At 38.9% G+C, this 17,042-nt stretch overlaps 1 protein-coding gene across 1 annotated transcript; it reads right to left on the minus strand.

Moving 5' to 3' along the window:
• Nucleotides 1–5,922: 5,922 nt before the first annotated feature.
• LOC118488902 (glutamic acid-rich protein-like) lies at nt 5,923–7,577 on the minus strand. Its single transcript, XM_035986324.1, has 2 exons — nt 7,037–7,577; nt 5,923–6,989 (listed from the first exon to the last, which is right to left on the minus strand). Exons 1-2 carry the CDS (start codon nt 7,575–7,577, stop codon nt 5,923–5,925), a joined length of 1,608 nt encoding a protein of 535 aa, XP_035842217.1.
• Between the last annotated feature and the right edge of the window lie 9,465 nt (nt 7,578–17,042).

Consider the following 17,042-nt stretch of genomic DNA (forward strand, 5'->3'; position numbering starts at 1 on the left):
GTCGGTCCGATGCTCATCCCTGCGCTGGATTCGCATTAGTAAGGTTTGGGCAATTTCTTCGGAAATGGCCCATCTCGCCACAGTTGAAGCAAGAACCTGGTGGAAAATGAGCTTGAGCAGGATTTACTTGAGGTTGGTTTGGACCACCTTGGTTCGGGGTAAATCGACAAGCATTTGCCAGGTGACCGAGTCACCCACATGATTCACACAAACGACACTGTAGGTGAGCTAAGTGGTGTGCATTACATTTGTTGCATATCGGTGCAGTACCGGCATAAGGTTTCCTTGCAGGGGGTTGAGTTGGTTGGTTGTGGGTGTTTTGGTTGGGTTGAGCAGCAATCGCACAATTCTGCGAAGCCTTACGCTTCTTAGAAGGTTCGGTTTTGCTTTCCTTGGTTTCCTCCTGCGCATTAGCTGCTTGTTTCTTGTCTCCTTTTCGGAAAAGTTTGCCCTTTCTGACCTGAGATTCGGTTAGGGTAGCAGATAATTCAATGGCATGTCTAACTGTGGTAGGATTACTACCAGTAACAATGTCCTGAACTGAGTCAGGGAGACCATCAATGTATTTTTCGATCGCCTTATCCAAAGGCGTAACCATGGTAGGACACAACAGGCTCAGCTCCTCATATAGATCAGTGTAGGCTTGATGTTGCAGGGGGCATTATTGTTGTTGAGAGCTTGGTTAAATTGAGCAACGATGTTTAGAATTACAGCAGTCATTTGCTGTGTAATGATAGCTGCCAGTTCTTCATTAGGTACCTGGTTTTCGCGTCGTGGGGGCATTCTAAAAAGGGTAAAATAAGAGAGAAAACAAATGAAATGGCATTGGGTAAGAATAGGAGCTTACAATTACCGACCAAAAATCATGGGTGATGGTCATTTGTTTGAACCACGAAGCAAACAAACGACACACAAAGGCTGAATCAAAGTAAATAGGTCCTCATAATGTATCGCGAAGACATGCTCGCCTATAAGTGGACACTCACCCCAAGAGTTCCCAGGTAAGAGTGACTGGTCCGATATTGCGGATCTGTACGAACACTCTAGCCTTAGACAGAAGACCCAGGGTACAGGCACCCACCCTTCCAGTTTGCACGTGTTCACATTATTTAGACCCAAACTCCGACAAGATTTTGAAAACTTTGAAGGTTCGAAACCTTATAATAAATCATCCTAGAACAGATGATTAGTTTTCAAAGCAGATTCAAATTTATGTTCTTATTGTGGTTGTCACCTAAGGACAAGTGACGGTATTGTTTTAAAATCTAAACACAAGATAACTTGTGTTAGGGTCCTAGGAAGGTTATAGTCTAGGTCAAAGCATTACTAATAACCTAATTCCCTATAACCATTGGTTCTGATACCAAATTTTCTGTCACACCCCGACCACGTAAAACAACAAAACGTGACAGAAACGTCGAGGAGTGTTGTAACAGAATCATTGTTTCACAACCATGGATTTAAACAGTTTCATTTTATTGAATTAAATGAGTTACAATGTCTTAACAACAAAGAAACATAACATAATTAACTAGTCTTGCATCTTTTAATGTCACTAAGGCCTCGTCCATTCCTATGTAAGCATACACCAATATCATCATCATCATATATCACCAACTATTGTACCTGAAACACATGTGAAAATACGTCAGCATAAAAATGCCGGCGAGTACATAGGTTTTATGTGAGTGTCAGATTCATGGCTCGTTTTACATGTTGCAATACTTATTTAAAAACCTTATTTTGAAAAGTATAGCATTGCGACATAATTAACCAACTCAAATCAAGTTGATTATAATTTATAAAATCTCGTAGCCATAATTCTTAACTCCAAAACATTTGTTTAATTAAACCCAGATTGTAAATCGTTTTTGAAATAAAACTCAAAAGGTATATATATATATATATATATATATATTGATAGAAAAACCTTGTATTATAACTTTGTTTTGATAACATTTGCCCAAGTGATCTAGATAACGCAACGATATATAATGTGTTAAAAGCACTTATATATAGGAAGTACCAGCGGCGTATCCACCATGCTTTTAATACATTACACCCGCCCCATTACCTAATCACTTCCCTTAATCCTAATGGTTCAAACAGTTACAAATGGTTCTCATAGATCAAAGGTTACAAATGGTTCACATAAATTAATCAGCTTCAAATGGTTCACAATGTATAAAACAATGCGCCCATATACTGGATAAGCGTATGCAACAAATGAACATATATAGCGTGAAATGTAATGTAAAACAATGTACTAAGTATGCTAAGTTAACATACAAAGCATAAAATGTAATGTATAACAATGTGCCAGCATGCTCAGTCAACATAATTGCAGAAATGTAATGTAAATTAATGTACTAGGTATGCACTGAATGGACATACATAGCATAAAACATAATGAAATCATGTACTAATAGTGTACTAAGGAACATAGCAAGTATATGATATGAAAACATGGAAAGCACGAAAGTAACAAGTAGGCACATGTGTTTCACCCCAAAATGTTTGAAAAACAGTAAAAGAGGGGACTATGTACTCACTTGAGGGTGCTTAAAAGTCTTGAACAACAACCAAGCAAAGCTAGAGGGATCACGGAATCAAACGACACAAAAGGTCCAAGAACGGAAGTTTGACCCGCTTATTCTCAGGTATGAAGTGTAAGCACTTCAACTTAGAGAGCAATCAGATCAAGGTGTGGGTTTTGAAGCAAATGGGGTTGGGTATTTATAGGAAAGCAAGAACCGTTAAGATCGTTCATCGTAAAACGAGCTTCGATCTCATCCGTACACATGTGCCCATGGTTTTGTGAAACCATGGGTGCCCCTAGTTTCATTAAAACCATGTGCAAATGAGGGGAACAGCTGGAACAAGCTGGAATTTAGATTTTTCATTTTGGTCCCTTCCTAAGATAACTATGGCAGAATGTCAATTTTGGTCCCTGAATGTCTAAAACATGGTTTTTGATGCTTTTTTTGACACATTTAAGCCTCGTTAATCCCATTTCAAGGCTCTAAAATGAAGTTAAAGTATAGGGAACTTGAAACATGCTCAAAAATATCTCGGATGTCGGTTGTTTGGTGTACGGTTGCGTTGTTCATTAATTATGACGAAACACGAACAGATGCGAAAAACGATCCAAATTACGCGATGAATGGAATTTTATCATGCCAATCACTAAGATAAAATATTTTAATGATTACATAAAGTTTTGGAAGTCCGCATATATTCAGAACGTAAGTTATGCGCGAAAATGCAAACTTATGCACTTTTTGACGCTTTTAGTCCCTAAATTAGCATAAAGTTTATTTTAGCACACCGAATCCCTCAAAGCCTATTTCTAAGCTATGTAAAGGATATTTAGGGTATGTTTAACTTATGATCAAGTTCCGGAATGTCCGTTACAATACTACTCGGCATACTTTCGCAATTTGTCGAATTTAGTCCCCGTAAGCGAATAAACTTGATTTCGGCATACCAAACCATCCAAAACTTATTTCTAAGTTATGTAAAGGTTAGTTAAGGTATGTTAAGCCTATGCCACTATTCTGGAGTGTTTGTTGCATTAAACTGGTTATATTTACGCATCAGATCGCGTATAACTTTCCAAAAAGCGATTTAAAGCCCGAAATCGAACAAGAATTGATATGTGCAAACGATACACATATTTTTACAAATACCAGGTATGAAACATAATATTTCCTTCATTTGGTATTTGTTTGATGGCCGTGGAGACGCAGGTGTCACACTATCTCGGCATGTTATGATATCTATCACGTAAGAGATATCTCTTAGATCTATTATATCAAAGTTTGTGTTAACAATGCTTTGACTTATGTAACATATACTTGTCAAGAGAATATCATCTATATGGACAAGTTTATCTTTGTTGCTCCCACTCATTTTGAGATAGGTACACTAATCCACTTGATTTTTGATGAAAATAATTGCGTTAAGATTTCATCACATTATGATGTTTGCATTAACCCATACATGGATTTTATTGACTTACAAATAAAGTGTTCTTTAACCTTCAGTTTAGAACTTTCAGGTTGTTTTATGAACTTGTAAATATGTCAGCCATTTGTTAGGGAAAATTGTTTTTAATGTTCATCTAATGTAGCTTTAAACTATTATGAGCTACTAGAACAGTGATGATCCTCAAAGAAATCTTTTGTTAGATATGTAATAAAGATTCTTTAATAATTTATCTCTTCCTGAGTACAACCTTTGACAATCAATCAAGCTTCTTCTTGTCTTAACACTTATATTAGGATTTGGTTTAGTTATGAACACTCTTAGGTAATTCAATCAAATCCCAAACGTTATACAAACACATAAAATCAGTTTTACTAGAAAACTATTTTATTCCATTTAGAAGTGTAGGATCGTTTTGACCGACCAAATGAGTCAATTTGAGTTAATACACACTATTTGAATGGCGGAAACACTCAAACAGATTAGAATCAGATAGAATGGAGTAGAAAACAGATGTAGATTACTTTAACACTTGTTTCTCATTCAATAATCACGTGAAAATCCGGCAGAGTAACGTTACACAAACAGCCAGTCCGTTTGAAATGAGAAACACACAGGCCTATTTATAGGCAACACCCTTCCGTTTGAAACTGACATGACGCAGTTCAAACGGTCACCTACTAAACCCTTTCGTTTGAAAGTGACAGGCCACTATTCAAACGGAACCCCTTGAAAACATCATAAATTTATATTTCAGCCCCCTAAACTATACATACTTGACATATTTAGACCCCTAGACTTAAGACGTAGGCTTTAGACATCATGCACTAACAAACTCCCCCTTGGATACAGCCGGAGTCTTTAGTCATGGTCTTTAGATCTTCACAGGGACTTGAACGTCTCTTCATGCTGCTTAGGCTTTTTCCTCAGCAAATTCCTAAGCCTGTCATTATCTTTCTTCCTTTTCTTCTCTTCCTCAGCTTGTATGTTCATCCACTTTCCTCGATTTTCTTCAAGCTTTTTACGTTCACGTTCAGTTTTCCTTTTGACTTTCTCTTCCAGCGACCACCAAGATGACTTCCATTTACTTTCAGAATTAATACTTTTCTGAAAGCAAAGAGTAGCAACACGTTGAACTACATGGCCTGCTCTTTATCTTCAGCCTGATAGTGAATCTTGTTAATGAATAAACATTCAATATCCTTCGCAGAGCAATTCACTAACCACATAGGGTCATACACATGTATCTCTCTAATCTCCTTTCCAGCACGATAAGTAATGACAGCCTCAGTCGAGATGTAGCTGTATACCCAGCCCAAAAATCCTTTATAGAAATCCTGCTCCATCTTTGGCACTGGTATATTTTTCATCGTCTTTGGCTTTTTAACATTCAGAATAGTTTCCTCAACCCCTATCACTGGATCTACCCTCTGCACTCTCTTAGGGTAATGCGGCTTCCAGTGTCTGAACTCCTTCAACGATTCAAACTTTATGTATCCCCACATCGGAATATCATTCTTGCGAACATGATACCCTAAAGTTCTTACTTTTGACAGCTCCTCCACATCCCACCATGGTAATGACATTATGTCATATAAACGTTCAAAGTACTACACCCCGCACTCTCTCCTGATTGCATATGCATTAACATGAGCCAGGAAACCCCAGCTAATGATATCACCGAGCGACACACTTCGATCTCGTTGATAGTACTTCAATGGTCTTTTGAACTTCCTTTCGTGACTATCCTTAAACCACTTTTTCCATTCTTCCTTTTCCATGTCTTTGGGAGTACCATCAAAGTTTTTGTCTTTCAAGATCTCCGCTACTTTCCTTCTCAATTCATCTCGATTCTCTTCTATAAAGAACTCCATCAGCGTAGGCAACTGAGAAGTATCTTCATTTTCACTCTCGTCATCTGTGCAATCCTCAACCTCAACCTTGTCGTACATCAGCATTCTCAACATACTTATACTCGTATTCTGGTTGGTGGTTGATGTCGAATGCATTTAATTCTTCTTCGAAATCAAACTTGAAATCAGGATTCACCATACGCGTCATTTCTTTGATCTTTTCCAATGTATACGTATTAAAGTGTTCACCTTCTTCCCTGTAAGTATCCAACCTTAGAATTAAGTTTTTAGAATGTTCAACATTTTGAGCATCACCAGACTCCCCCTTTCCTTCAGCTCCCCCTGACTCTTCATTCACAGAATCATTCAGAAAATCATCAACATTTCTTTCCTTGGAAACTTCAGTCACTTTTATACCCATACCACCTTGAGCATCATCATCATCATCGTTATCAGAACTATGACTGCTAGCCGAGAAGACTTTCTCATCATCGTGGTCTTCCTCGTCATCCTCATCATCACCCTCTTCTTCATCATCGTCATCATCTTCATCATCGTCTTCACCAGCTAACTCTTCAAGATGTGTTTCTTCCTCAAAAAGGCCAGATATAGCAGTTAAAGGTACATGATTCTCAACAACCAAAGAAGAAACAATTGATCTCTCTGTCACTGCTGAACTACCTTCAACGCCTTTGCCTTTTTCTTTCATCTGTTCATCAATCTCAGCTTGGTGTTTAGCCCTGAGATCTTCAACTTGTATCTCTTCAAACTTTTGTTCTATTGACGTTCCAAGCATCTTTTCAACAACTTTGTTTAACATATAGAACTCATGTTCTTTAAATGCTTTTGCAACTTCAAGCTCTTTGTTTTTCATCTCGAAATATTTGTTCTGTTCATCTCTGCGAGCCTTTTCTTCTTCAAGTTCAACCACTCGCACTTTCAAGATATCAATCTCTGATTGATCATTGTCAATCTTCTTCAGTGATTCTTTGTTATCAGTCTCTAGTCTCTTCACACGCATTTCAAGAATTTTCTCACGATCAGAGACTTTCTTGTTCTCAGCAGCTAATCTTTTGTTTTCAGCTATCACTTCATCAACTTTCTTTTCAACATTTTTGACTTGTGCGGTGTTTGCAAAATCAAAGTCTCCTACATCATCAAGACTTACACTCAAATTCGAAGGAACGGCTGGAAACCTCTGTACCCTGAAGAACCAGGTGTGGTTTGAACAATAGGTTGTGAGATTGGTGGTGTTTGAAAGATTTCTTGAGATGTGAATAGGGTTTGTTTTTGTGGTGGTGAGAGATGTAGTGGTGAAACATGTGGTGATGGTGATTGATGTATTGGTGGTGTGGGTTGTCTTGGTGGAGTTGGTTGTTTTGGAGGTGATTTGTGTGGTGATTTAGGTGGTGATGGTGGTTGTGATGGTTGTTTTGTCTTTGGTGTACTTTTCGGCAATCTGATAATCAACTTTCGTTTAGCTGCCTTTGGAGAAACCATCTTCTTTTTCTCATGAACTTTCTTGTTTTTACTAGACGTTGTAGGCGTTTGCATTTCTTCCTGAGAAGGAACATAATCATCATCTTTCTGTCTTTCCTCTCGTCTCTTTCTTTTCAGCTGTTTTTCTTTCTCAATTTCAGCTTGAATTCTTTTGGCACGTTCAACTTCAACTACTTCGTCTTCTGAAGAACTTGTAGTGCTTTTATCCACGTCATCACTACCTTCATTGTCACCCATCTTCTCTTTATCTAATTCATCCCCAATATCTTTCAATATATGTTCAGTATTAGGAGAAACTGGATCTTGTTCTTTTTATGCAACTCCTTCAGTTTCAGCTTCAATTTCTACATCAGCTTCTTCTTCAGACTCATCAACTAACAAAGTCTTTGTCACTTTCTTTTGTTTCTTCTTTGGCTGTGAAGAAGAACCTTCATCTTTCTGTACCTTAGGAGTAGCTTTCCTGGTCCTCTTCTTCTTTTCCTTTAAGAACCTTAGGAGTAGCTTTCCTGGTCCTCTTCTTCTTTTCTTTCTTCTTCGTTTCTCCAGTGTTCATGATTTTCAGGATCAGGATCCTGATAATTTCTGTCTCTAATAGCTCCAAATAATTCAGCAGACTTTGTTGGCTCTGGATGTTTTGGATGATATCTAGCTAATGATCTAATAGAATCATTATCCATGTGCGATAACACCAACATATCATTTTCTTCGTCTTTATCCAGATCAGGATATGCATGGTCTAACATCATCTGCACAAATCTTGGATATAACTAAGTCTTCCTGTCCGAAACTACTTCATCAACCATGTAATGAAAAACAATGTGAGAGAAATTATATTTCTTGTTCAAAACAAGAGCTACGACCATGTTCATTAAATAATCACGCATCGTATCAAATCCTCCTTTCTGGTGACTCATTGCCATTAACACAGAATGAATAAGAAACTTGTACGGCTTCGAAAACTTTGACTTCAAATAAGTTGCACTGTTTAAATCACCAGCATAGCCCATTCTTAGCATACAACCCTTAATCATCTTTTCTGGCAATTTCGTTGGCGAATCCTCTTCATCCAGAAAATTAATTACTTCTCGAACAACAGCTTCAGAAATAACAATTTGTTTCTTCTCATCATTAAACTTAACAACTGACTTGATTGTTTTGCTTTGTTCATCATAAGTTGCATGCTTCCAAAAACGTTTAATATGAGATCTAAACACTAGGCGTCTGTCTGCCAAAGCTTTCTGAATTGGTACTCTCTTCATAAATTCCAGAATACTACTGAATTCTGACAACAACGGATTCTGCTGGTCATCCAGATTACAGCACGCATTATGAATAGGATTGAACAACACTTTAGATGGCTGCAAAAACATAATCATACAACACAATTAGAAACACTTTGACAAATTTCAACATTTAGAAATCAATTAACACAAGATTTTGTAAAGATAAACTTCAAATGGAACACTATTAGAACACATTCAAACAGAACACCTTCAAACCGGACATTCCTCAAATGAGCACTCTCATACCGTTTGAACAAGACGTTCCCAAAACATCAAACGGACAGTTTCAAACGGACACTCCTCAAACGAGCACTCTCATACCGTTTGAATACGACTTTCCCAAAACACTCTTTTCAAACGGACAGTTTCAAACGGACACTACCCTACCGTTTGAACAATGCACAAACCCTAAAAATTTCTAAGTACAAATCAACCAAATTAATGATAAGGGTTTGTTCTCCGTTTGTTTCCGAGCACACTGATGTAATTTTCAACCATTAAGACTCTCTAACCAAACCTAGATCTACGTTTAAAGATCTGCAAACTCGACAAACATTCAAACAACTCAAATCTGAACAATCAACCTGTCAAACAATGATCTATAATCAATTCCGACACTACCCTCATGATCTAATATCAGTTTAGCATAAGTATAAACTCTAAATCTATATTATGAAGAACAGTTCATCGCCGATCTATAAATCAAACATGATACGGTCAAAATTTGTTCAAATCCTCACCTTCACCATGTTTAGAGTTGAACTAGCCAACAATAAACACAAGATTCTGGTGAAATTTGGGCAGAGTAACGGCTGTAAACAAAGATTTTGAATGACCGTTTGAAATCGCTCAGTGGTAGCTTGAAACGGAACGGGAGGCAAATGATTTCTCAAACGGAACCCATGTGCTATTTATAGACTTGGCCCCTTCCGTTTGAAACTGACAAAGTATGATTCAAACGGACCCATTCAAACATGATGGCCACTTTCAAACGGTCACACCACTTTCAAACTTGATGGCCATTTTCAAACGGACTTGTATTTAGAAATTTCAAACTTTTTGATTTTTTAAACATTTACCGACACACCCTTTGTATCTTTACAAAATTTTAACATTTTAAACTTTTCTGATTGTTCACCTACACACCCAGTTAACCAAGTCCAAGTTAATGACCTTGGTCAACTGTTTGGCCTACCAAGTCCAAGTTAATGACCTTGGTTGACCGGATTATGAAGTACGCTGATGTTTAGATCTGAAAACAGTTCAAATTAATGAACTTTCGAACATTTTGAGCCTTCAAACACTTTTTTTATTCTGTCACACATGTACCAATCACAGTTCAGTATCTCCTGCTTACCCAACCCTCATAAAAAAGACATGATCTGCACAAAGCTTTGATCGTCTGATTCCTAACGTCGGTTGTCGAAAATAAGATGAAAAAATTAAAATCTTTTTGGATTTTTAGCAAGATAAACTGAAATCTGTACACACAATCTTTTTATGAGCGTGTTAGGGGATCATATCAGCATTTGACGAGACACAAGCACTGTTAAGCTACTATTTCATACCAAGCCTTAAACAATTCACGTAGATTGTCGATATACTGATCCTCTTAAATTCTCACAAAACTTTCAATCTGTCTGGGATACAGAATTAATGTTTTAAGACTTAAACCTCTACATGTGTCCCACCTCAGTATATACTCCCGTATCCAGATCCCAATATTCAGTCTTACAGGTGAATATACCTAGATGATATCTGTACTAGGGTGATGTGCGAGGGCCGTGAGAGCTCAGGTCGATACTTCCGTATACGCAGAGAGATGACAGCTTCGACTTTGGTGGGTCCCCTTTGGGGATCTTCTTTACAACAGCACATGATTATCATTTTGTAATGTTTAATCATTTTTTATGCTGAGAGGAGGCTTTACGAGTAAAGCATATGCGTAAAGTATTATCCGGGGACTAGGTCAGTATTTCCATACAACAGAAGTCCCGGGATAATACCCCAGATATCACTAAGCATAAAGACCTAGTATCTCAGAATAAGGGACCTTTCAAACGAGATTTCGGGGGTTACCCATATATCCTGGAGGTGTTCCCCACGTAAGTGCAAGTAAATTTTAGGTTTATATCCCAAACTGATCTACTGATTTTGCAAAAACCTATCGGCACATCTGTAGCGAGACTGCTTAATTGCATTTTAAACGTTACATTTCTTTAGCGTACTGTGTCCATCTAGCTGATGTACTATCATTTCCCCTATTATACACAAACTCTTTTTCAAGTTTTCTAATGTTTTTGGATTTTTGAATTTTATCATTTTTTTGTATTTTTCTACGAATTTCTCCGCCTAAACCTAAAACATATTTTTGTGTTTTTGTTTTTATCGAAAAGCAGAAAAACAAACTGTACAAATAAAGTTGACAGCACGACATGGTTCACGTCTGATCGCCGCCCTCCTCGGCTTCACATTCTACTACCCTCCCAGAACTCAGATTTTTTAACCCATTCAATTTTAGAAGATAGCAAAATCTCTTTTTGTCAAAGGGTTTTGTATAAAAATCAGCTCTGATCATCGTTGTGTACGTGCTCAATCCGGATTAACTTCTTCTCGTGACAATCACGAATGAAGTGGTGACGGATTTTGATATGTTTCGTTTTTGAATGGTGAACCGGGTTTTTAGTGATGTTAATAGCTGCTTCGTTGTCCACATAGATCGGAGTATCCAAGAATTGCAAACCGAAGTCGCGCATTTGCTGTTGGATCCAAAGGATCTGTGAGCAACAGCTGGAGGCTGAAACGTATTCGGCCTCACATGTAGAAAGCGCCACTGCGGTTTGTTTCTTGCACTGCCAGGTAACGAGTCGAGTTCCAAAGAACTGACACCCAACAGTGGTGGACTTAGCATTCTGCTTGCAGCTTCTAAAATCAGAATCAGCGAAACCTGACAAGGAGAAGTCACCCGAGCGAGGATACCACAAGCCGATGCTTGGGCAGCCTTTCAAATACCGTAAGATACGTTTGACAATGGTCAGGTGTGACTGCTTCGGACACGACTGATATCTGGCACAGAGACATGTCGGGTACATGATGTTAGGCCGGGAAGTTGTGAGATACATCAGAGATCCAATGATTGACCGGTACAGTGTCTCATCCACTTTTACTCCACTTTCATCTGGACAAATCCCGTGGTTTTGTGCAAGGGGGGTTGCTCAGGACTGCATTCAGTCATGTCGAACTTGTCAAGCACGTCCTTTACGTATTTCGTTTGGTGAATGAAGATTCCATCGGGCATTTGCTCCACCTGCAGCCCGAGGAAGAACTTCATCTCCCCCATCGAACTCATCTCAAACTTTTTCTTCATCACTTTCTCAAACTCTTTACAAAGATCGTCGTTGGTGGAACCGAAAATGATATCGTCAACATAAATCTGCACGATCAACAAGTGTCCTGCCACTTCCTTTGTGAACAAAGTACTATCTACCGTCCCTCTGATGAACCCGTTGGTCAACAAATATTTGGAAAGCGTCTCGTACCAGGCTCTCGGGGCCTGGTGTAGTCCGTAAAGCGCTTTATCCAGCAGATAGACTTTGTTTTTGTGCAGTGGATCTGTGAACCCCGGAGGTTGTCCCACATACACCTCTTCTTTGATTTTTCCGTAAAGGAAGGCAGATTTGACGTCTAGCTGGTACACTTTAAAGTCTTTCCATGACGCAAACGCCAGGAAGATCCGAATTGCCTCAAGTCGAGCAACAGGCGCGTAAACTTCATCGTAGTCAATGCCTTCTTGCTGACTAAAGCCTTGTACCACCAGTCGTGCCTTGTTTCTCACTACGACACCTCTGTCATCCCGTTTGCACTTAAAAACCCACTTTGCCTTTATTAACTTCTGATTCTGTGGCAGATCAACAAGTCTCCAGACACCCAACTTTTCAAATTGTAACAACTCTTCTTGCATAGCATTTACCCAGCTATCCTCTGTCAACGCCTCTTTGTACGTCCTGGGCTCGATCTGCGAAATAAAACACTTTAATGAGAATTCTTCTTGCAAATGAGCAACAGAAGAATAGAAACATGTAAGAGCTTGGTTTATTTGGTCTCGGGTTTTGACACCACTTTGCAGGTCACCAATTATTTGCTCTGACGGATGATAAGACAATGTTCGAGGCATGAGAGTGTCAGGCACATTAACTTTCGATTGCAAGTTCGATATATCAACGGTTTGATCAACGGTTTTATCCTTAGCTTCCATCGAAGTATCATTTGGTTCCTCGTCAAAGGTCGGAGCGGGTTCCACCTCTGAGTCATCAGAATCGTCAAATGTTGGAGCTGGTTCCTCTGGAGGTTCGTGAGCTGTTCCACTCGGTCCTGCTTCATCATTGTGAGTACCCTCGGTGAGTGAAGGAACCACTAGCGGTCTAGGCACTTGCTCCTGTGACATATATTGCTGGTACTGGTACAGAAGTGCTAGTTCCTCGTCACTCGGCTGAACCGGTATTTGAAACGACTCCCAGAGCTTGTCGTAATCGAACAGGAATCTTTGTCCGGGAAGTTGCGGAGATGGAGTGTGCTTCTGACAATCCACGTGCTAAACTTGAATCACTTTCCCCAGGCACGGTACGAACACCCTCTTTAGCGGGCTTGCGTAACCTACAAAGAAACCCTCATTGGATTTAGCACCAAATTTTCCATTCTCATCAATAAACGTACACGAAGACCCAAATGGCTCCAGAAATTCAAGATTCGGCTTATAACGGTGCAGCAGCTCAAAACATGTCTTTTTGTACTTTTTGACAGTGAGTACACGATTCAATGTGTAGCAAGCTGCAGATACTGCTTCACTCTAGAAGAAGATTGGTAGTTTGGAATCAGACAACATTGTGCGAGCTGTCTCAATTAGGGTCCGGTTCTTTCGTTCAGCAACGCCATTCTGTTGTGGTGTGTACGGCGCACTGAATTCATGAAGAATTCCCTTCTCATTGCAAAACTCATACATTTTGTTGTTTTTGAATTCCGTTCCGTTGTCACTACGAATTCTCCGAATTGGCAGCTTATACACCGTTTCCATCTTCTTGAACAACACCATCAACGACTCAAAAGTTTGATCTTTTCTTTCTAAGCACACGACCCACGAGAATCTTGTAAAGTCATCAGTCACCACCAAGCAGTATAAGTCTCCACTGATGCTCTTTACATTGACAGGCCCGAAGAGATCCATGTGTAATCTCTCAAGTGGTAACCTGATCGTATTAAGTATCTTCGGTGGGTGTGACTTCCGAGTCTGCTTCCCCTTCTTACACGCTACATAATCATCATTCAAGTGAAAATTCTTTAGATTTGCACCTTCTACCAAATCATTGTGTACTAAAAAATTCATTTTACGAACATGAATGTGGCCCATCTTTCGATGCCACATAATTGTTTCTTTTTCGGTTGCTTTTGATTTTGACACAAAACATTGTTTTTGATGAGTTGTTGGTGTTGCAACGCTCATGTCAAGAATATAAAGGTCGTAAACCCGCGGAGCGCGCAACAACACCATCTCATCAGGGATTTTAAACCCCGGTTTTAAAACCACACACTCATTCTTTGTGAAATGTACACTGAAAGACTTATCACATATTTGCGAAATGCTCAGTAAATTGTTTTCCAACTCTACGATATAGTTCATTTTGTCAAATGAGATGACACCATTTGTCAACGTTCCCTGTCCAACAATTCTCCCGCCTTGATTTCCGGCGAAGCCCACATAACTTCCATTTATTGATTTGACATCGTAAAGAAGAGCTAGCGTCCCAGTCATATGCCTCGATGCACCACTATCCATGATCCACTTTGACAGAATAGACTTGGGCAGCCCCTGCAATCATCAAATCAACTTATTCAAACAATGACGCCCATGATTTCTTAACCTCAGAAACAGTACCAAACACTACATCACACTTCTCATCTGTTTTAGGAAAGTTAAATGTGACATTTGGAACATCATCTTTCATAACTGGTTTTATTTTGTTGTTAATTGGGGGAAACTCAGCAAGAAATTTATCAATTTCAGTTTCAAACTCGACAACATCATCTTTTAAAACCTTTGTTTCATTTTTCAAAGCATTTTCCATCTTTTTGACCTCAACAGATGGTTTCGACTTCGCAACCCATGATTGATTCTCAAAAATTTTTGTTTTAGGATAAATTTTTGAAGTCTTGTGAGACTTGGAAGATTCGCCAACCTCGAAGGTCGATTTTGGCTTATCCTCGGACTTTAAAGATTCTCCTCTTTTTAGAATGCGAATCGAAGAAACCATTGGTTTTTTACCTTTTGTATCAACCAGTGATTTTGGTCGAGGTTTTTGAACAGTTGGTTTTTTAACAGTTTGCTTTTGAATAATTGGTTTTACAAAAACAGGTTTCTCAAACACTTTCTTGCACTGTTTAGCCATGTGCCCGATTTCATTACAAAGATAACAGACTCTTTTGTCATACTCGACAAAAGTTGATGCAACTGTCTCCTCTTTCAACTTTTTCGCTGTATTGAAATCGTCCACGACCTTTTGACTAAAGATATAGTCCTTTTCATCATCTACACTCGGACCAGCGACAAAAATATCATTAATTTTCTCTTTCGGCTTAAACACCTACTTAGCCATCTTCTTCTCAAAACCAATCCCTTTGTTTTTAAAGTTGTTCTTATTGTTATTACCCTTACCTTCCCCTTCTTTCTTTCCCGAACTGGTAGGACGTGATGTAACAAAAGATTTTTTAGGTTTTGAAAAGAATTCTTTGTTATTAACCTCATCAATGTTCATTTCAACCAACATAAAAACTTTCTCAACATTCTCAATCTTCACGTTCTGAAGAGGATACTCGAAATCAGAGTAAAGTTTGTCTGTTCCGATCATAGTGTATACCACCATAATCGGATCATCATTCGCACTCTTGTCCGATTTCGGTATGAACCGATCCAAGAAATTACCCTCATCTTCAGACTCACTAACAACTTTCTCAGATTGAGACTTCTCAGAGTTATCACTCTCCTCATCTAACACTTGATCGACAACGATTTTGATAACCTGTGATTCGTTGTCGGTGTCGGATGCAGAGAATGTAACATCAATACTTTCAGGCAAATCGTCCTCAATCGTTCTCAACTTGAGATTCAAAGCACCTTCCACCCCATCTGGATATTTCTGTGTATAATGACTCCACATCGGGGGTGGAACGCTCTTAAATACTGGTGCAGCATGTGGCTGCTGTGGGATAATTTGTTCAAGAACATAAGATGAAGCCACATAACTCATCAATTTTTTATCAATTCTCTTGTTTTCAATTTTAGCTAATTCAAGCTCTTTCTTTAGTGAAGCAATCGTGTCTAGATGAAAATTGACTTCAACTTGTTTATTAAAAAGTGTTGCTTTAGCCAATTTTGTTGCTTTGTCATTTTCAACACTCTCTTGTCGGATCATTTTAATTGACCTGGAAAGGGTATCATAAGCCTCTTTGACTTGTCCAAGGTCAAATTTAAACATATCAGCATGATGTTTCAATTCCTGATACTTAGTGTCTTTCTCAAGACACTCCATGCACGGTTGTAAACACTTATGGCATGGTGTTTCAGGGATTGAAATGACTTTCTCAACAACAACCTGTTCATCACACACAATGTTCACATCTTGTTTACCGACATTTTTCAACTCAGACTCAGACACTTTGACCTCCTGAATTCCAGATTCCTGATCTGACTCCTGTTTGACTGACACGGTACTGACAGACTCTGACTTCTCGAGTTCTGTGTCTACCTCTTTTAGCTTTCCCATGAGAGCTTTGTCAGCGATGTCTTTCAACTTCTCTCTAGTCATCTCTTGTGTCACGTCTATCATTTCCTCAACAATTTCTTTCTTTTCTTCATATCTTGGATACGATCCAGTCGTCGGTTCTTTGAAATAACCTGCAAAAGATTCAAACACGTTAGAGGCATTATTGATTTCATAGATCTTGCCAAGATCTCCTGTTCTGACTGGAAATAGTAAACTTCTGCAACGATTTCTTCAATGTCATCCACATTCTCAACATGGCATCTTCAACAACCATTTCTGGCTCAGTCACCATCTCCGATACTTCAACAATTTCTGCCATCATGGTCTGCCCATCACTTCCCGGAATGTATTTATCCCAGGTAAAACCTTCGGCTACTTTTTCATCATCTTGATTCACGATAAGAGCCTTCTCCGGTTTGTTTTCGATTTGCGGCCTCTAAACAGCAGGTTGTTGGTTAGGTCGATGATAGATCGCCTGCCTGTAATAATCGTTGGTGAACGGGTTTTGATGGTTGTTCACTTCACGGTTAGGGCATTCTCTCTTGAAATGACCACGTTCCTTACACTTGAAACAGGTAACCTTTGATTTGTCGAACCCTAATTTC

This window comes from Helianthus annuus, chromosome 17 (genome assembly GCF_002127325.2).
Source record: "Helianthus annuus cultivar XRQ/B chromosome 17, HanXRQr2.0-SUNRISE, whole genome shotgun sequence".
Lineage (NCBI taxonomy): Eukaryota > Viridiplantae > Streptophyta > Magnoliopsida > Asterales > Asteraceae > Helianthus > Helianthus annuus.

Bases quoted from the DNA above. Each gene is read 5' to 3' on its own strand.
- LOC118488902 (XM_035986324.1), bottom strand. From the start codon at position 7,577: ATGGGTGACAATGAAGGTAGTGATGACGTGGATAAAAGCACTACAAGT. The intron at 6,990-7,036 runs GTTTCCAGCCGT...TTGATGATGTAG, and splicing joins TGGTTCTTCAGGGTACAGAG to GAGACTTTGATTTTGCAAAC.